Here is a 23,384-nt window from a genome sequence, read left to right as displayed (position 1 = left end):
GGAACCATATTGATCTATATTAATTGCACACTGTATTTAAGGTACTTAATTCGATAAGGATTAATGCCGTATTGCTTAAAATAGCTTCGTAAATAAGTCATTTTCTCACGTAAAAAGTAAACAATATAAATGGTTAATGTGGGTTATCCCTAAAAGATAAACATATGCCATCGTAGACCTTTTTATGGTGTACAATACTGTAGTACATTAATTTGATCTAACTCGTAGGGTTAGGCAGCGTTTTTGCTAATTGCTAAATAAGTCTAAAAAATAGGTTAATTTACGACATCACTTTAGAAACCTCTAAAATTAGCAATGTTGCCTTAGTATATTATGCATGTATTATACATATAAACCTTCCTCTTGAATCACTCTATCTATTGAAAAAAACCGCATCAAAATCCGTTGCGTAGTAAAGATTTAAGCGCACATAGGGATATAGGGACAGAAAAGGCGACTTTGTTTTATACTATGTAGTGATGACAGTGATAAGTTCGTAAACTAAAATAATTAACCCCATCCGATCTGATTTATGGACACATATAAATGTTTGAATGACATATTTTATTCAGGAAATCAATTAACGGGTTATGTATATATTAGATACATTAAAAAATATTTGTTACCCACGGCCCACGGTAGATTGTTGAACCGCTAAGAATATTAGTTAAAAATATATTAGGTTATAAATATAAATAACAACCCTCGTAGAACGTGAATTTAGATTAATTTTAGACAGTAACAAAATTGAATGATAAAATTCTTTATAGTTGATAAATCAAATTAAAAAAATATTTCCGGTATAATAAATAAAATAAATGGAATTAAAGCTATTTGAAAGCCAGTCACAAACCAAGGTGAGTGCTTCAGAATTTGACACATGATATTTCCCATCTCCCATCTACCTTTCCCGTTATTATGTCCAAGGAATTTCCCTTCGAGAGATGGCACGTCTATCGGAATGATATATGCGATTTTTTTCAATATACGTGAGACTGATATTGTTTTGTCGTCCACTTCCGTGTTGTTTCGCGATAATAAAACCGTTTCCCCCTCACGCTCTATATCCGGCGAAAGCGTCATAAAGTTTTCTTATATTATTCAGGAAATATGTTTCTGATACTGCTTTTTTCCTGTCGGATATCTTGAGATTATACGCCTGCATAATATTTTTTTTGTTTCAGGAATTAGAAGAAATATATACAGATTTATGCTCGACTGTTACTGACGCTATTATACAGGGTTCCGAAATAATCTCAACTAGAGTAAGTATTCCACTAAATTATTTTACTATAATATCATTACTTCATTAATTAGATAGTTATAGTCCAATTAATTAAAAAGTTAACTCACGTCAGATGAACGGATGGCATCAAAACGTCGCAATATTGCAGCATCAACTAGAGGATTTAAAAGTACAATTAATTATACAGTTATTATAGTTTGTAGGTTAGGGTTGTGTTTTATTATATTTACATTGAGCTCTCTTCCATATCCCTACGAGCTAGAGCTCTAGGCGCGTTTTTTTATGTAGTGATATCCCCTTAATCCAACTAATTAACAATTATGTATCCAAGTAACGCATTCTACTTTTATTAAAGAGCATATATACTGTAGCGAATTGAGGCATGTCGAATTTTACATCGTGGAATAACGGTCTACAAAATACCCAGAAATATAATCCCAGATGTTGAACACGGGCGGGGTGCCAATTGGAACCCGACACCGAATAGCTGGCGGCAACCCCGAGACGTTTATCTGGGATATTATTGAAGGGTATTTCGGTCATTCAGTACTCAACCCTCGTTCGGTTAAGACGTGCCACCATCGACTGCCCAAGCCTCGTCAACAGGTAACTCCGCTGCCATCCTTTTTATCTTTGTATTTTTCTCATTTTTTATATTGTCAATAAATAACGGTCACATCATGTAAACACCACTGTTTTATTTCGTTTTACCTCCATTCACTGAGCCACATCATTATACCCTAAAGTGGTGAGCCCGACGTGATCTTTCGGAAAATTGGGTTTGGACTCGTGAATGGAGGGTACGTGGAACATGGTGTTTGGTATGTATTTTACGTGGCCGTTATATTTTTTTTTGTTTCAAAATTTTAAATATTTTTAATTCGATTCCTTTTCAATTTTACCTTCTAGATTCATTTTCATTTTATTCCGATTAATTTCATTATTTCCAATTCATTTTTTTAAATTTTTTTTTGTCAAAATTTTATTTCACAATCTTTTGGAATATTTTTACGTCACTGCTTAATCATCAGCGTCTCGGCTAAACATTTCTTTCGGCGCTATGTTTAAATCATAATGTCTTCCTTCGCTCGCCGTCTCCGTCATAATGGCAGATATTTTGATTTAAAAGGCTTTGGGCAGCTTCGGTCGGATACCGTCGTTATTTGTTTTTTATGAATTAACCTAACGTATGTGACTACGGATTAGTCACAGAGCAGCTCCAGAAGCTAGGTACCGATTGCAGTCACCGTAGACTCGTCATATCTTCGCCGAAGTACCAGAATTGCTAACGTCTCGTCGTCGAAGAAAATAAGCTACCACGTCGTCGAACAGTCGATCCTCCCACAGCGTCGATTACGGGAGCCCTGTCTGAAGAATAGCTTGTTTTCAACGTCGTCGATGGACCACATTCAAGTGCCAAAGCGACGATGATGCAACGGTATCTGTAGGACCGGAAGATATCAACAGCCGTACCAGATCACAACCGTTTCGAACTATTATATTTTTTCAAAGCCCAGTTTACACAGCATTTTTTTTTTTGGTATATGTTTTTTTTTGTATTTGATATTTTTTGCAAACATTTTTGTATTTTTGTTGAAGTAATTTTATGTAAAATTCTGGCAGGGGAGTATTGTAGCGAATTGAGGCATGTCGAATTTTACATCGTGGAATAACGGTCTACAAAATACCCAGAAATATAATCCCAGATGTTGAACACGGGCGGGGTGCCAATTGGAACCCGACACCGAATAGCTGGCGGCAACCCCGAGACGTTTATCTGGGATATTATTGAAGGGTATTTCGGTCATTCAGTACTCAACCCTCGTTTGGTTAAGACGTGCCACCATCGACTGCCCAAGCCTCGTCAACAGGTAACTCCGCTGCCATCCTTTTTATCTTTGTATTTTTCTCATTTTTTATATTGTCAATAAATAACGGTCACATCATGTAAACACCACTGTTTCATTTCGATTTACCTCCATTCACCGAGCCACATCATTTTACCCTAAAATACCTTTTACGCTTAATTCTTGTTTTCTTCGGTACAATTTTTCCTTATAAAATAATATTCATATCATTGTATTTCTCCTTAGTTTGTTCTGTTTCTACCTGTATATATTTGTATTGTAAAGCAGCTAGTATTATTTATCTCCTCACACATTTTAACCAAATTCTCTGATAATGTTCTGAAAAACTACACCTACCTATTCACATAAATCGTTCACATTCAAGTGAATAACTAAGCTGTTATTTTCAATTGTTACAACTTTTACCTTTTTCCATGAACTTTTGTTGTATTGACACTATTTTTATTATGATCTTGCCATGAGTGATGATTGGGTATATTGGTACCATTCTGAAATATCCATGTCTCATCTAAATACACAAATTGTAGTAATAAGTCTTCATTAATTTTATTATATGCTTTTAAAAATCGTATTATTTTAAAAGCAGTGCCTGGAAGTTCCATTAGATTTTTTCGTATTATCTTTACATCATTTAAGTCCTATATTACCCAACAGTGTATGAAAAGACTTTCTACCGATACTTTTTAAACTAACAATTTCTTACGAAATAACAGTATTAAATTATGTTTATATTGAAGAAACTACTCACTGTTTTTCTACATTTTATATATTTCATTCCCGATCAAGCTGATCTTGATTCATCACCCGCTGCGTATGAGGACGATTTCTTTTCGGTGAATCCAAAGTTCTATTTAATTATTATCTTAAATCTTAAAATCTTATTATCTTAAAATTTAACAGTAAAAACCTCGCAGCTTACCTCTCTAACGAATTTTACTGACAAGATTTTTTCCTTCATTATCCCGTTTCTGTTCAAAGTAACTGGTTAAAGACACAATCTGTTTTGTCTGGCTTCGGCATTTTCAGTCAGAGTAATAATAAGCAGGGATTTGAAATTTATCAAAACAAACAAAGCGTTAAAAGAACTTTTTATAACCTATAGTCATAATTATGTTATTTATATTATTTTATCGCTTTTTAAGTAGAATTAAACAAGGAGGAATATGTTGTTGATTTTGAAACGAAATTAGAAATTGCAGCAAGCTATACATTAAACATCTTGATGGTGTGAGTTCACTGTTATTTTGAATAAACTACAGAAAATGTATTCCTTTTGCAAACATACTACATATTGCATTTTCTTCATTGCAGATTATAATGTGATCAATTATATTCCCCCTAAGTGTTCTTGGCAATCTGTTTCTGCTGGGGCCGCCAAGGTTGCTGTTTTTTCTCTGAGGTTGGTGGTTTCTCTCCAGTTCAGATTCTTCTTCGGTTATGAATAGATTTTATGCAATCTGGGATCTAAAATCGATAATGGCCACCACCATTTTTTGCCTCTAATTCTGATTCCATAGTTTGCAATGGCATTGTCATGCAAATCTATAACTCCCATGACCTGATTCGTTCTACTGGTGGATAACATTTGGTTGAGGGACTATATTGTGCTTCTTTTCCTTCCGATTGTATTTCTTTACATTCAGTATTGATTCAAAGGTATCAAAGTTGCTAACGACCGTTACAACATAATTGTGATGCTACCTAATAGTGAATACTTTGTTGTTAGAATCAAATTTATAATCAAAGTTCCCCTTTGATTTTTTCGCTAATGATTTTGTTGTATGAAGTGGATAGAAAGCCACTCGGCTTTCTCTCACTGTACCAGCTCCAAAGAATTTCATTTCAGACAACAAAGTAAGAAGGTAGTGGCTCGTGAAGAAGTTATCAAAAAATAGGGTATGATTTTCAGGATCATGAACAATTTTCATCAAGTCTGTTACAACCCTTTCACCTAAACCCAAGTTTTCATTAGCCTTCTGTGTAGCTCCACCATTTATTTTCAACGGAGGTCCGATCCATCAAACGTGACACAACCCCGATATACTTCTTCCAAAGCCTTTAGACTACAGTACACTTCATTAGCAACAAACATACAGCTCGATTTCTTATATTTGAAAGCACAAGTCACGACTTGTCACTTAACGAAACTGAGCTAGGCCACTCCCAACGTTGCGTCAGCGCATTGGATGTATAAATTATTGGCTGCAGTGTCCAATATGTTCAAGAAAAAAAATATACGTGTGTATTCCACATATACAACATTCATGAGTGTGCACATAAAAGTTGAATTATGTATGTTTTGTTACTTGAAATAAATTATTAAAAAATATCGAAAGAAGCATGTTTTCTGTGATTTATTTTTTTCCACGAAATGTTACACTAATTGTGAAATATAAACACACAGAAAAGGAGCTTGTGAATGCCTTTTAACACACGCATGATGACTTGTGTATAATAAGTTCATTTTGACCGCATTTTGTGAAGTTAAACATCGTGTTGCAACACTGGGAAGAAATGGGTTAAGCAAGTACGCGACAGAGCTGTGTGATCAACCGACAAAATGCTGCATTCCTTGGTCTGTTGATTCATCAACAAACTGGACTACCAGATAATGACAATATAGCTTTTGTTTCCATTGTTATTTTTTTTTGTTAATTTCTAAACTCGATTTCTAACAAAATAGACTTGTAAAGTGGCTAGAACCTCCACTTCATTGAAAGTGAATGTTACGGTTAGTATCCATCCAGTTCAGCTAATATTAACTGACTCCGTCGTACGGTTAATCGTTGATGTTCCTTTATTCCTGTACTTATCATCCTCTCAGTTTCTCCTACATACGTACTCAGGATAACGGAATACTTCGCAGATACAAATTACCTTTGGCGCATCCCTTTAGCGTTAGGCTTTGAAGATGGAACGTTGGAATGTGGATCTTCCTATTGTGGTTTAAGTACAAAGTTCAAGTTGTATTTTTGTTAGTTCCGATGTTGTTCCGATAGTATGTGCCAGTTAGTTACATTTTATTTATATCCCTCAAGCTGTGCACATTTTGAGGGAAGTTAATTCTTTAGGGAATCATGTTCATACAAATCATGTGACGAGCCCTACAAATTAAAGAACCTAAGAAGAATAATAATGTGTATAGATCCTCAGAATCTGGAAGATCAACTAAGGTCTGCGTTTAGTAGTGGCAGGCCATGAACTTCTACTTAAATTCCGATAGACTTGGTTAAGAGATGTTTCCGCAACTTAAACATTTTCAAACTCGAAGTTTTCAAATTGCAAAAGTTCACCACTATAGCTATTTATCAACTTCAGTTCGATTTTGTTGGCCGGAATCGCGACTATGAACTTCCGTAAATAATGGCTAAAGGGTGTTTCTTCAATTTCATATTTTCAAATTCTAGAAAGCAGAGATTAGGCTGTATCTTTGATCAACTGAGCTCCTACAGACCACCTTTTATGACGGCCAATATTTTCAAATGTATGTGTAAAATATTATTAAAATTAGATTATAATTTTCATATACAGATCTTGTCGCTTTTATGCAAAATATGCTTATTATCATAATTCTCTGGCTGCTGCTGATTGTCCTGGACTTGGTTGTATACTTTGACGAAAAATAGCATAGCATAACGACCTTTAATACAGAGACTTAGACAAAATGAAACTATAAATAAATTAGATATAATGGAATCAAATATACGCTTTACATTTACATGATTATTTTATTTACATTTACATTATTATAACACACATAGCCTAATTAGCAAGAACAGACGATTATTTTTATTTTGTCAATTTTGCTGTAATGACCATTTCTTCTAGAACATAGCACCATCACAGGTAGAAAATTATAAATATAATTAAAATAGTACAACACAGAAACTGTTTACTGATATCAAAGAAAGTAAATAGGGTGGCAAAAATTAGACTAAAATCAAGGAAGACACCTTGGAAGGCACCAATTAAGATCTGGCTTTGAAATATTGAAACACTTGCTTATAAATATTATAAATATTACATCTTATGCAGTGCAACTTATCACCTTATATCTTGTTATGTTCGTTTTATTTAGAGTTTACATTTGCTTGATAATCAGATTCTTACTATTTCATTAAAACATATTTTATTTAAGCACACTGTCAGTGTATATATAGTGTGTATATTTATAGGATCAGTTATAAAATAATGCAATAGAGTTGAAGAGATTTAAATTATAAATTAATAAATAGTGTTGTAATAACATGAATTCATTTTAAGTAACTTAACTAACTAAGATATATTCCAGTAAATACACAGAACTGTACATAGATCTCAACATCCTGAAACATATTTTCGTTTCATTCAAACCTTTACGGGATTTATAATCTTTCACACACAACGAGTTGTAGTATTTTTATTTATGTCTTAATTTCTGTTATAACACTGCAATCGTTGATGTGTGATGAAAAATAACGCGTTCTAGTCAATATAGTAACGAGCCTGCGGTATAGTTTAACTAGCCAGCCTAATTACAAACTACTATTTTCAAAAGATGGGGCTCACCTAACATATTAAATCATTCAGTACGAATTCGCATAGTTTCCAAATACTTTTCACAAAAAATTTAACCACTACACTAAGTTTTGTTTTTCCCATTTTCAAAAATACACTCTCACGTGAGCATTAATGCAAAGAATTAATTAACAGAACAAAATTAAATTTTGGTTTTGCTGTTATGAAAGATGAAATGTTAAAATCGAATTTTTAGTTCTATTCTTCTATTATACTCCACAATCCACAATATTATTAAACAACTAAGTATATAATTACAGAATATAGTATACGAATTGCTTACGTACAAATGTCTTGTATACTATTACATTTTTTCGTTTCTTCCTTTAACCAGAATTAACTTTAATTTAATTTAACCTGTGTAAAATTACGTGGCCAGGTGGAATTGGTAATATAAACAAAAACAAGCCATTTTTAAAAAGAATTTTATTTTATCTTACATAACTTGTTTCAAAAATATAATAGATATTTGTCGTTTTAAAAATACCCTTGAAAACATAAACAGAAAACACTCTCAAGTCATTTTAAAAGTCAGCACCAACAAAAAATCCACAGGTAAATCTTTTGTTGACTTCGTATTTAATGTTAATTTCGACAGTAACAAGAAAATAATTTTATAATACCAATAAAAATCTCAAAATATTACCAATATCATACCTAATATAACATATTTATAATTTAGAAAAAAACATATTTGCTAATGACTAAAGCTACAGAACCAAAACATATATTTTTGGTCCAAGTTGAATGAAATGAACTGAGTGACATATAATTCCAGAAGGATGGTACTTTATGCCATAGAGTGGACGCGAGGACACAACGGACAACTTGTATGAAGAAGTCGAGGAATTGGTCCTTAAAACCGCCTGATTTGATTCCGCCAGATTTTTCCAGCGATTCTTCTTCTGAAGCCTCAAGTCTGCCAACAAGCTGTAATCGACGGATACCCTTAAAGTTCTTATTATCTAGGCTACCGCTCAAGTTCGGCCAAATGTATTGAAAATAATTATTTAAAATTATAAATATTAATCCGCGCCACTGTGAAAATTTGTAGAAGACATTTACGATATACTTAAACTAAAAAAATTAAGTTTCGTTAATATCTGACACGCTTATATCGATCTACTTCAACATCGAACCACCTTTATTGAAAACCCCTATAGTATTGCAATAATATTATATATAACTGTTAGAAATAATGAGAATTTGTTGAACGACGTTGCGACCTCCCTTATTTCGTTTTATATTACACACGTATCCCAAATAAACAGCGAGAACGAAGCAATTTAAATAATAAACTAAAAATACGTTTCAGCTCAACTTGAATAATATTCCCAGATAAAAATTTAGATTTTGAAACGAGCCCTGAAAAAAGCCAGCGGATTAATAGTTTCCCATTCGTTGTCATGAGAAAACATTTGCTGGATTTCACCTAAATACAAAAATACAGGTCTCGTTCCGATAGAGCATAAAGTTTTACTGTTTTACCGTATGCAGGGTACTTTCAACGAAATGAGCTTAGTAAACATAGTGCCTAAATTGGAAAACGCTGTCCCTATTACAGTATTTTGATACGGATGGATAGAGAATATATTACAAATCAATTTTTTTTTCGTCAAATCTATGTTTAATTTTTTTTAACAAATAGATATTTTCAAAAATAGATTATTTCAGTTTATTAAACTTCAGCCTTATGTACAGGAGATGGACAAATAATACGAACACTTAACATATATAGTCAATTCATAACAGCAGCGCACCCACGTGACCTGTCAAAACGTCCCAATGTTGCCCCAAAAACTTTGAGTTTTAGGACATTCTGACTTTGACATACAACAAAATTCTAATATAAATAAAATAATGAAACAAAAATGTTATTGTATTATAATTTATTTGAACATTATAGCACATCTAATGCATATATTATCGAAGAACTTAAAACTACAATTAATTATACATCCACAATAGCTTATAAGTTAGAGTTGTTTTTTTATATTTATATTGGACTTTCTTCCATAATAGGATGAGGTAGGCGCTTTTTTTGTAGTGGTATCCACCGAAGGTCTAATCCACCTAATTAACAATGGTATATCTGAGTAATATATTTTACTTTCATTAGAGAGCTTATTTACCTTTTACGCTTAGTTCTTGTTTCCTTCAATGCAATGCAATGCAATTGTTGACAACATGGAACTTCTCATTCTCTGGCGTAAAACTCTTCATAACGAGTCATTTATGTTGAGGTCTGAAAATTGTGACCAGGAAGACCAGGGTGCATATCGTCTTAGGATATGGAAATCTTTGGCAGAACCATTCTAGTAAAAGTAAGAACTTCATTATGGAGTATGTCGAAATTTTAATTCGTAAACTTCTCCAAGTTTGACAGTAGGAAACAGGCAGTCCTGACCTCCCATACATAAGGTGGGGTAAAATTCCCGCTACCATTGACGTAATTTCCGCTGAGTGGCAATAATGGAACTATTATTTTCAATAAATGTTGTCACTTTCTGCTCCTTTTTCGACAATGGTTAAAGCATAACTCTGAGCTAAACGTCACACCACCACGGATCACATTCTTCCAATCATCCACTGTCCAGGTTTTATGATAATTGCATCATTTCTTTCGCAGCCTAACGTTAGCTTCTGTTATAAAGGGTTTAACAATCGCACTTCTTCCATGAATATTAGCTTTATGAAGATCTTTTCGTACTGCTTTTACTGAAATAACATTACTTCAGTGACTGCTGAGTTTTGCTGTCTCTTTTACCGCAGTATTTTTTTGTTGTCTGACCATAATTTTATTTAACGTTCGTTCCACATGTCCACCATTTCTCTTCACCGATAAGGTTTTGCCATATTTTTTGTATGCTTTCATTACCGTGGATACTGTCGGTGATGAAACGATCAACAAATCATAATTACTGATTATAGAACGACGCCCATTTATATTATATAATGTCCCCCAGGTGGAAGTGCATCTACAGAATGTTTGGCGAAGTTCATAGGGGAACGTATTCCTTCTTATAGTATATTTCCTAAGGTTTCCAAGAACGAAACCAGTAAAAATAACTATACGGATTTAACGGGGTTTGTTGCAAACTACTATTCTGACAATATTTTAACGCCTTAAATAAAATTATGAGCTATTAATTTGATAATCTAGGTCCTAGACTTACAAATAATCATGAGTTACTATAAATAATGTAGTAATATATTAAAACGGAATGATTGTCTTGAAATATTTGTTTCCTAGTAAAGTATATCTATACTAATATACAACTATCTATAATAATACATATTAAATGAAATCATATAGCAATATAGGTGTTTAAAAAGTAACAAAATAAAGTAACAAAAAAGTAAAAATGAAGATTCCAGATCACATATCGATTTTTTTTACTTCCGAAAATTGTTATAAAACATTTTTCATAAAAAAATGAGTTTGGCCTTAGCCAGCCAATGGTTGAAAAAGTGAAAGAAATTCTTGAGGTTGACCGATATATTTCATATCACGATATCTCTCTAGTACTAACCATCGTCCATCGAATAGTTCAAAGTCAATTACATGAGACTGTAATTTAAAAAGTTCGATACTTGAGTTTTAGACGAATTAGCAACGAAATATTTAACAAAGCAAGCCAATTCGGTGCTGTAACGAAATAAAACCAATTATTTTTACCAACTTGTTTAAGTATTCGAGGTCTAGTATTTTTCCGATCGGTTTGCAAATATTCTCACAATAGTTCAAAACCATTTACATGAGTCTGTAACTAAAAAAGTTCGATACTTGAGTTTTAGACGAATTAGCAACGAAATATTTAACAAAGCAAGCCAATTCGGTGCTATAACGAAATAAAATCAATTATTTTTACCAACTTGTTTAAATATTCGAGGTCTAGTATTTTTCTGGTTGGTTTCCAAATATTCTCACAATAGTTCAAAACCATTTACATGAGTCTGTAACTAAAAAAGTTCGATACTTGAGTTTTAGACGAATTAGCAACGAAATATTTAACAAAGCAAGCCAATTCGGTGCTATAACGAAATAAAATCAACTATTTTTACCAACTTGTTTAAGTATTCGAGGTCTAGTATTTTTCCAATCGGTTTGCAAGTACTCTCACGGCACTGCTAAGCTCGATGGGCAAAGAAATATTTAACAAAGCAAGCCAATTCGGTGCTGTAACGAAATAAAATCAACTATTTTTACCAACTTGTTTAAGTACTCGAAGCCTAACAGTTTTCCAATCAGTTTACAAGTACTCTCACGGCACTGCTAAGCTCGATGGGCATTTTTTACCTATTTATTTATAATTTTCTGTCAATATTATCCTATACTAGTTCGATTGTAGAGAGATCTGATGCTATTATTATTTGCAAATTGCCTTCGTTTTGTTTTTACTCTAGAAATCCTTGACATAATTTTAGCGAATGTTTAAGACCATTTTCTTGTTGAATAACAGAACTTCGCCCCCATTAGATTTATACCAAAAAGAATTTATTTTTCCTGAGTTATTTTCGTATAGTCCAGTTCTTCCAGTCTTCTATAAATTTTAATCATATGGCCAAATCATGATATCCTCGAACCATCACACTACCATCATTATACATAATAGTCTGCAGAGTATGTGGTTCTGAAGCCCCTTCGCCTTTCTTTCGTGCCTTTATTTCCAACAGTAACTCGTTTTCGTGTATAATGTACACTTTTACATGAAACATTGGTCTTTCCTGTAATTTAAAACATAGAATATCCGTTCTCACACTAAACATTTATGGACTGTTGTAACTATTTCATGAACCTCAAAAAGTTTATTGAACCTTAAACTAATAGTTTTTGAAATTATAAACCCACGTTTAGAAGATTAGAATAAGTTCGTTAGGAAAACATTTTGCTAAAACACCCGATTCTATAAAATCAATAATTCATAGTGTAGTAAGCTTTATTGTCAAACTAGCGACCCGCCCCGGCTTCGCACGGGTGCAATGCTGATACTAAATTAAATACACTACAGAAAAAATATGAACGTTGTATATAAAAACATAGCGGCCCGCTCCGACTTTGCACGGGCATAAAATATATATGCCTATGTCACTCAATGAAAACATGATTAAGATCGATCCAGTATTTTTGGTTCATTCATTACTGCCCTTGGCCTGCACGCATTAAATTTGGAGTAAAACAATTCCTCTTCCCCTATACTTACTATGAAGATTTCCTGCTATCTTTGGAATATCTAAATTCATACAATTTTTATTACATTACACATTTTTAAACGCAAATTTTAAATTTGTAATATCTCCGAAAATATTTGTTTAATTTACATGCTGTAAGGAACCATATTGATCTATATTAATTACACACTGTATTTAAGGTACTTAATTCGATAAGGATTAATGCCGTATTGCTTAAAATAGCTTCGTAAATAAGCCATTTTCTCACGTAAAAAGTAAACAATAAAAATGGTTAATGTGGGTTATCCCTAAAAGATAAACATATACCATCGCGGACTTTTTTGTAGACCTTTTTATGGTGTACAATACTGTAGTACATTAATTTGATCTAACTCGTAGGGTTAGGCTGCGTTTTTGCTAATTGCTAAATAAGCCTAAAAAATAGGTTAATTTACGACATCACGTTAGAAACCTCTAAAATTAGCAATGTTGCCTTAGTATATTATGCATGTATTATACATATAAACCGTCCTCTTGAATCACTCTATCTATTGAAAAAAACCGCATCAAAATCCGTTGCGTAGTTTTAAAGATTTAAGCGCACATAGGGATATAAGGACAGAAAAGGCGACTTTGTTTTATACTATGTAGTGAAGATACGTGTGTTGATTTTTTCCAAAAAAGGGACAAACTACAAGAAACTGGTAATTTTGTTGATTGTTGTTAATAGCGCGGCTGTAAAAATAATAAACCCCAATGCCCACATTTTCATTTAAAATATTGTTGCAGTAATGTTTGTATCAAATTAAAATAAGGTATTTCGAAATTTTTAATCTTTGATTAGCACTTGGAATTTATACGAAAAAATTGCTTTAAAGTAAAATAACTAATTTCTATTTCAATCAATTATACGTATATACGTACATAAAAATATATCGAGAAAGCGAGGAAGATAATTAGACAAATAATACACAAAAATAAAAAACAAAAAATTGGAGCTAACAAGCGAAATCACAACAGTGTTTGTCTTGAGGACGCCCTCGTCTTGTTACAAATTAAATTGCCGACATAGCAACAATGATATGATAAATTACTCAACTTCTTCTTTTTTAGGGTCCTCAAATCCCTTAATTACTGCTTCTCGTAACTTTTTCTCGGCTCGTAATTTTTACGCATTCTCTGGTTAACAACTGGTCCGAATTCCCTCCCTTTCTGGCTTACTTGCCAAACTTTCCGAACGCTGACGGATTTTTCTTTAATTAAATGGGCTTAACGCATAGTAATTATTCTAATAATTGAAAGTCTTCGAAGCGGCTAATTGGCCGTCATTCTTGGTTATTTTATAAACTCACTGTATAATTTACGATAACAGTGTTCATGGTTTCAATTTGAATGATAAAGTACAGATATCTGCAAGTTTAAGCATCTATAGTCTATTCAAAACAGTACTGACACGGGAGACCTATCAAAACGTCGCAATGCTGCCGCAGCAACAGTGAGTTATATATTATCGAAGAACTTAAAACCACAATTAATTATACAGCCACAATAATTTATAGGTTAGAGTTGTTTGATCATATATACATTGAACTTATTTCTACACTAGTATAGGTAGGTGGTCAGCATTGAATCATAGACCAACATTCATTAAGTATTATTCAGTCATTGTCACTTTCAGAAAAAGCAATCCAGTATAAAACTAAGTTGTTTATTTCCAATCTATTAAAAACTTGCTCAAGATTCTACCATTTGTCAATTTCTTCTTCAATGTGTCTTGTCGAGCTCATACAAACCGAAGGTGTTATTTTCGACGATGCCTCTTTCCATAAATCCAGACAGTTCTGGTTTGAAAATCATCCTCGACCTAAATGTGTATTGTAATGAATCTTTGCAATGCCCCATATCAACTCACTTGGATTAAATACGCAGTGATAGGGAGGTAGACATAATACTCTGTGGCCATAACGTTCAGTAATCTGATCTACCATGTATCTTTTATCAGGCTTATTTCTAAAAAAGTAAATTACATAAAATTTAATTAAATATTCAATACATATTTACCGAGTAACAATTTGAAATAGTTTATTCTTTAACATGATTTCCTCGAAACATATTTTATCTAGTTTAGGCCATTCCTTGCAGCCTTTGTTGATGCACTTGTTGGAATTTTCCTCACCATTGTACTATATATATGGTAGATATGGTGCATTGTACATTACAATAACTGATGGTTCCTCCAAGTTCTATAAAAGCTGGTTTTCAAATTACTGCAAAAACAATTTATGGTTCATTTCTCCATCGTAGTCACACTTGGATTTAGAAGAAAACACTAATTCTGCTCCAGTAATAAAAGCATTCCTGTTTCCAGCATGAAGAACTATATGTCTGGAATGAATTATTGATAAATTTTGTGACTAACAAAACCTAATCGATTGTTATTCTAACGTTTACCTTTTTCCATCAACTTTTGTTGTTGTTGTCTTTACGCCACATATATTATTATCATCTTGCCATGAGCGACCCAATGTACAATTTTGAAATATTTATGTCTCATTTAAATATATAAATTGATATAATTCTTCCTTGAATTTGTTATATGTTTTTAAAAATTGTATTCTTTTAAAAACAATCTCTGGAAGTTTCATTAAACTGCCTCGTGGGTTATCTTTACACCACTTAAAACCTATATTACCCAGCAGTGTATGAAGGGATGTTCTATATCCCTCAAATAGCTGTATATGTTGTTTTGGCTTTTTGTGGATACTTTCCAAACTAACAATTTTCTCTGAATTAATTGTCATAAAGTATGTTTCGATTGATAAAACTACTGTTTTTTACAATTCGTATATTTGATCTCTGATTCAGCTAACAACAAACTGATCTTGATTCGTCACCTGTTTCGTATAAACACAGTTTCTTTTTGGTGAATTTAAGGTTACATTATTTTTATTTATTTTGAGATATTTTAGTGACCGTATGCGTACAAATATTCAGTGCAGCTAAAACAATGTTTGCCGGTTTATAACATGTTATTATAATGTTTTGAAGAATTTAGCAAACGTTTTAATAAACGGACAACTATTGTAGGCTCTTTCGGTTACATGATCGAACTTCTCTAAAAGTATTTTATCTCTTTTTAAATAGAATAAAATGAGAATGATAATATTTTCTGACTTTAAAACGAATTTACAACTTTCGACAGACACATATTGACACACGTGTCACTAGTGTTTTGAATTGACTATAGTTGCATTCTCTTCTATATAGAAATAATCTAAATTAATCAGTCTCTGTAAAAGCCATGTGCTAGAGCAGTACGTTCTATTAAAAGCCTACTTGACATCACTAGTTTTTTTATAATCCGTCGAAGAAATTCTGATTGTACAACAATTTTACTGGTATGTTTAGAATTCATCTCTTTGAATTATATTCAGTCAGAAACATCCCTTCCTTACAAATTCAAACCAGAAAGAGAACATCTTTTGAAAATGCTATCTGCTAACCTCATGAAAATTAACTACGTGAAGTTCTGTGCTATTAACAGGTGGGGCAAAAGTCTCGCTATCATTTTGATTGCGCGCCATCTTGGATATGTGACGTTTAGTTCAGTTTCACTTTAGCCATTGTGTAGTGTTGTATGTAGACATCCAAATTTTATTATGGATAAATATACGCCACAAGAGAAAGAGAGGCAAATTTTAGCTAAGCCGATTAATATATAGAAGGTAACTTAATAGATGGTAGCCACAGCGGTTAAGGCGACAGAACGACCTACTACTGCGATAGTCGCGATTTCGTATCTCAACGTATGTGATCGTAATCGTAAATGTTTCTAGACAGCAGTGTAAAATCCGACACAGAATCATTCTAGTTATGCCAGTAACCATGTTGGGTAAGACGGTATGTTGTCTGAGATGGTTTTTAAGTTGTCTCGCTGGTCAGTCGCTAGTATCGGTCATTATAAAAAAAATATTCATGATTTGGTAGCATTTCTTCAGCTAGCTCATGCATTGTAGATCCAAACAAACAATAGTCGTTCTAGGATTTTTCAAATAGCACTTCCATGTAGATTTTAAACAAATTTGTGCTGTAATCGAGCATTCTAAAGTTCAGTTTCATTTTATTATTTCAATCTCAGTTGTACCTTGGATACTTAATTGATTTATTATCTAATTTTTTAATAGCTAAGATATTAAGTAATTATGTTTTAACAAATAAGCAAACTTGAAATATTCAGCTTATTTCCTAATCGGTACCGCTTTGGTAGGACTTTGTAGAATCTGCTGTAGGACTAAACTTAGGTTGCTTATTTTACAAACAGTTTACATCGATATTCAAGTTCCTCCGACATTTTAAAATGAACTAATTTAATAACAAATGGCCGGCAATAATCCCGCTATTATTTTTATTGCCCATGACTTTGCTCGAAAAAAAGATAACCATGTTTGGTTTTCACAAAATGTTTATCTAGTGTTTACGTCCTTTTTTCGTTCTGAAAAATTAGATCGGCTAAATGATTCGCTATACAACTTTCAGCTTTTTTTAAATTATTTTTCATGACATCCTGCTATATCTCAGAATCTAACTTCTTCAATTTCGTGACGTGTATCGTCCCTAAGATGTTGTATCGTATGGGACTGATTCACATAAACTTTTGATTTCAAAAAAACCCCATAAGAAAAAGTCTGGTGCTGTTAAATCCGAAGATCTGGCTGGCCATGCTAAATCGCCACTTCGCAAAATAAGTCTTTGTGGAAAAACGTCATTCAATAATTTAATTGTTGAACGAGCTTTGTGTGTTGTGGCCCCATCTTGCTGAAACCACATGTCCTCTATTTATTGATCTTCCATTTCAAAAACAAGCAAATTTCGAATCATGTCTTAACCATTCGGCAGTAATAATATTTATAGCAGACAAATGATATTTCCAGCATGAATACTACACCATACAGTTGCTTTTTAGTGAATGCAATTATGTTTCATGAATAATTTGAGGATTCTGTATTCCCCAAAACTTCATCGCACATTATCAATTTATATGAAAAATCTTCCATTTCACCAGACAGCCTTAGGATTGCATTAATGTGCTCCTCTCGTTAATCAGGATCTCTCGGTAGCAATTTTTGGACTAATTGAATTTTGTGCGGAAACGTTTTCAAAATTCGCCTTACATTGCCTATAGAAATATGTAACTGAGAACCACGTCTCCGAATTGACATTTCTAGAGACTCTGCAACAACATCGCGCACCAGATTGACATTTTCAGCGTTATGAGGTGTCTGTTGTCTTCCAGAGCGAGTCCTGTCTGCTGTCGTACCGTACCATCGAAAATTGGCATGTAAACGACACATTGTTGTTTTATGAGGCACTGGACTACACTGGATTAGGATATTTTTGACGCAATTTCGGTTGAGTGACAATAATGGAACGATTCATTTCAATAAATATTATTACTATTTCGGGACGTTCTTGTAAAAATAGTGTTTAATAGAATACAATTTGGACGTCTACACAACACAACGGTTAAAGCGAAAAAGAGCTAAACGTCACATAACCAAGATGACAATCAAAATGGTAGCAGGACTTTTGTCCCACCTGTTATTGACTTGATAACTTAAATTATTAAAACAGCTTCTACTTGTAAAATACTAGCTGGAATATATAAGTTTCATAAGTATGTTTTGATGATTAGTACTACCTAAAAATAATAAAATCATATAGACATAGACTAATATAATAATCTTTTTTTCAGGCCGTAGAACAAACCAAACGCTATGAAACACTATCAAATCAATGCCGATCAGTATTGGGCTCCAGTGACCTCACGCATCTAGCTCGATCGCTGCCGACCGCCCAAGGTCGAGGACTGATTATCAAAAGAATATTTGTACCACCTCAACCGCCTCCGCCGCCTGACGGTGTAGATGGTGATGTAGCCAATGGACATATCAACACTGTGAGTATACGATTATGATTTTATAATAACTAGCGGTACACTCCATAAGTTGCGATGACACGTAAATTAAACTGATATTCTAGAATAGAATTAATATTTTCAGTTATTGTATTAAGCCATTTGGTGCATAGTTTCTCAAAAATGCTGGAGATGCTACTTTTTTTTCTTATTTTGTCGAAATTTGATTTCAGTCTCTTCCTAAATATGAAAGTAATTTATTCATAACATTACCCAAAATACAAATGTTGAAATAATAAGAGCGACTTTGTGCCAAGTAGGGTTATCTTTTAATAATGTAAGAAATTTTTGGTGTTTATATCTTATGGTTTATATATTATGGAGTAATAAATACGAGGATCACTATTTATATTTCCGGAATTGGCAAGACTGTAGTCATGTGAGTCCATCTGACGGTTCCATCATAAAGTTTGACATTTTTGACGCTATTTGTTTATTTTATATTTAGTTAAAAGTTTCGTCTCGGCAAACAAATGAATGAATGATGATTTTTTACGATTTTTGACGTGGATTATCACAACAAGAAGGCATCAATCAACTTAATTTGACTTTTGGCGATGAGGCTCTACCAAAAACCGCTGTGTATCTCTGGTTTAGCGAATTCAATCGTAGTTGTTGTTCGCTATCTGGCGAGTTTCGGTTCGTCCAAAATCGACTATTGTGTCAGAAAACATCGATGCCGTGTGCGAAATGATTAGGCAAGATCGTCATGTCACCTATTATGAGATTGAGGCATCCCTAAGCATTAGTTCTATCAGCATATATGCGATTTTACATGAACACTTAGCTGTGAGAAAGTTAAGTTCGCGTTGGATCCCACAAAATTTGACAATCGCTCAAAAAAAGGCTCGTGTCGATTGGTGCAAAGAAATGTTATAGAAATTCAATCGTGGTGCTTCGAAAAACGTTTATAAAATCGTGACACGTGACGAATCAAGGATATATTCGTATGAGCCCGAAAGTAAGCAGCAATATGGAAGATGAACCAAATTCCACAAAAGTTGTTCGCGCCCGAAGCACTTCAAAGAAAACGGTGGCCTGTTTCTTCGGGAAAACTGGTCATATTGCAACAGGGCCTCTAGATTATCGTAGAACAGTAAATTCTTATTGTAAATACACAATCATTTTTTTGCCAGAATTCTTCAGTGTAATAAGGAAAACAAACAATAGCTGCCGGATTGTTCTTCATCATGACAATGCGATCCTTCACACATTGGCTCAAACAAAAAACTGCTTGAGCACTCAAAACATCGAATTGATTGGCCGTACAGCCTTGATTTGGCACCCAATCACTTCTTTTTGTGCCCATCCGTGAAGAATAAACTGCGTATTCAACGATTTTCATCCCCCGAAGAAGCTATTGGCGCGTTCAGAAATCATGTTTTGAAGATATCTCATTCGTAATGGAATAAATGCTTTGAAAATTGGTTTAAGCGTATGCAAAAATGTATTTAGAGAATACTTGTCCTTCTTCCTATATGTAGTTAAGATACCAGACAATAAGATGATGACCTCTCCACTAAATACTTGATCTATATTTATGCTTATGATATGCTAGATCATTACATATGCTGACATACATTGGGAGGACTTTATTTTAGGTAGAATTAGTTTTTAATTGTTTATATTTTCATAGTAAAATATTTGATAACGTTAAGATACAACATTATTTTTGCAACGCATTTTTATAAAAAATTAAAATAACTGCCAATAATATTAATTTTAAAAATAACTCTCTTGGAATTTAATTATTTTAATTTGCCGTAGAGGTCTCCCTAAATAAAATTATCTATTTTACCCTATATTTCGCCAGTAATATAGACGGCTTCTCCTAGCAATCAATCTAATTATATTTTAATTTTATTGACCAGTATTATCCGTAACCGGCTCACCCTTACCCAACCCTAACCCGACCCTATTAACTGTCTTATCTTCGCAGGATAACATCCCTCCACCCTTGAAAGACGAGCTGGTAATAGACCAGCTGTCTGCCGTCCAGATTAAACCCTCTCACGATGCTCTCAAAAAGGAATCCGACGATCTGAAAGGGCAGATAAGACAGATCCAGGAATCGCTAGACACGCTACTCAGGATCCAGCAGCGATCGGTGGATGCGTCCCTCTACAATAAGGCCAACGAGCTGCAGGAGGATATCTCCATGAAACGGTTCGACTTGAAGGTGGCTCAGATACATTTGAGTGCTATAAATGCTCAGGTAAGGATTATTTTTATATTTGTAACGTATAGACCTTCTTTCTTACCTTTTGCCATTAATATAATTCTATATTATCTGTATTTCTCATATAGAAATATTTACAAAAATATTTTAAAAATATATTACATGATATTTTTTCAATAAATGGTAAACTGCAAATTTGGGTGAATTTTTGAGGATATGCGAAAAAAAAATTGAAACTAACCATACCATAAAAGCAATGTTGGATTTGTCAATACTGTAAAGTTATTTTTTACCCTTAATAGTCCAACAATCTACCCAATGGGCAATAAGTATTTATTATCAGTAAATAATCACTGTGAAAAACATATTATTCTAAGGTCTATTAATCAGATCGGACAGTAGTAAAAAGTAGCTTTTTAATATATGAAGTACACTGTTATCAATCACATTTAGCCGATCCAGGAAGACCATTAGAATGGAGTGTTATAGTTATACTCTTTTATAGTACTTAACACTAACACTTTTATTGTACTCGTTATGGCACGATATACTACTTTATTAGTGACGTACTATCGATCATACGTACAATGCGATATTTTATATTTTCTCAAGTCATAATTCTTTTCCATGTCACAAATATTACAAAAACAGTTAAAAGGTCTAATAAATCAAACCCCTAAATGATATGAAAGAAAAAACATCTTAATTTTGGTCAACCTAATATCACAACTTGTTTTTTCTCTATTGATATTCTCTCTGAATTGATTGAATCGTTGGAACCTATAGCAATTAGGATGGAATGGAGCTGCATCATTATAAGTTTTTGGAAGCTCTTGCAACAAGTAATGAATATCGAAAATTCAATTTTAAGCATACCATGAGCCTATATACCCTGAATATATACAGCTATATAGTCTGAATAACTCATTAATACTAAATAAAAAACTGTTATGATTGTTCAAAAATCTCAAAACCATCAATTTAACAGTTAGGTTAGTTTTATAACAGTTTACTATAATACTTTGCATTATTACCAATATTATTATCAAAATAAATACACCTAATATAATTGCCTTAATTGTTGAGATGCGGGAGAGAAAACATGGTTGTTAATTAAATACAATTTATTTTCTCTCTTCCTTGGGTAAATTAATACCTAAAGACGAGTTGTTTAATTGATAATAAGGAATACATATATATACATGTACTTACTATTAACGAAAGGTGTAGATTAGCCAATCATATATAATAGACAGTAATCCTATGCTTTCAATACTACTTCAGTTAATACAATGATTTCTTTAATGTTTCTTCAATTAAAGCTCATTCAATTCTTTCTTCTCCAATTCAATCCAATACTTTCTCTCAACAATACTTTATTCTTCACATTTTTATTAACATTCTTTTCCTTGGTGTTCATGCAAATTACTGTCAGACTGTCTTCTCGTTGTGGATGCACAGTGTTTTATCGCTGAAGGTCCCCCATCGGGTTCTTGGTGGTGGTGGACAAGGCTGGTCCAAGAAACCTTTTTCTGTACTAATTAATTTCAACTGTTCTTCGTGTTTGAGATTATTCTGCCTCAATATATTATTATCGTTACTAAACTTAATATTATTTTCGCGTTCTGCAGTAAGTTGTTGGGTCAAAATTTTCCTCCCTATATTAAATGTTCTAGACTAGTTCTATTTGCTTTTTGTGCCATCTGATTGGCTCTCTGGCTCCATCCTCTACTTTCTCCATCTTCTTCTTCTGCAATTTATCTTTTTTATTCATTAAATTACGATTTCTTTCCCGTAGCTGAAAGACTTCTGATTCAAGTTTTTCCGATCGAATTCTCAACATAGTTATTTCAACCATTTCATTATCGTGCTCTTGTCTTAATGTATTACTGTCAATCTTCATTCGAGAATTTATTCCTTTTAATTGTTCGTTCGCGGAAAAGCTACTGGATCTAATAACTTTTTCAGCACTGCAAAGGCAATTGCAGTAGAGGACTTCGATTTCTACGCATTCAGTTATACGCGCGTCAAGATCATCAATCAACACATCTATTTCATACTGGATTAATTCAGTTTCGACTATTTGCTGTTTAAGTATATCATATCGCTGTTTTAGAAGCTCGATTCCATGACTGATCGAAATTATCAACGTATTCCTTAAACTTTGTAAAACGTGTTTTCATCTCCCCTTGTATTTTTACTAAATTGGCCAACAACATTTTGTTAGTCATTTTGAAGCGATTTTATGACGCAAAATAAAATATACAAACAAATATAAAGTTAAAAGGTGTCATGCGATAATTGTGATTGTGAAACTAGCTGCTGAAGTCGGACCACTTGCTCGGTCCCGTCTTTCTTGATGGATAGCAAACTCCGCGGTCGCTGGAG

The 23,384-nt window shown here is 33.2% G+C and overlaps 1 protein-coding gene across 1 annotated transcript in view; it reads left to right on the top strand.

Moving 5' to 3' along the window:
* Positions 1-23,384, top strand: part of Stacl (SH3 and cysteine-rich domain-containing protein) — a 455,842-nt gene that overhangs the window by 315,645 nt on the left and 116,813 nt on the right. The window contains exons 19-21 of the mRNA XM_076410623.1: positions 1,185-1,265; positions 18,596-18,799; positions 20,757-21,032. Coding sequence (XP_076266738.1) covers positions 1,185-1,265; positions 18,596-18,799; positions 20,757-21,032 — 561 coding nt within the window. The remainder of the gene's footprint in view (positions 1-1,184; positions 1,266-18,595; positions 18,800-20,756; positions 21,033-23,384) is intronic.

This window comes from Rhynchophorus ferrugineus, unplaced genomic scaffold (genome assembly GCF_030347505.1).
Source record: "Rhynchophorus ferrugineus isolate W39M unplaced genomic scaffold, kcgeb_rfMv2 rfM7, whole genome shotgun sequence".
Classification (NCBI taxonomy): domain Eukaryota; kingdom Metazoa; phylum Arthropoda; class Insecta; order Coleoptera; family Curculionidae; genus Rhynchophorus; species Rhynchophorus ferrugineus.
This window is presented reverse-complemented; position numbering and strand designations above follow the sequence as displayed.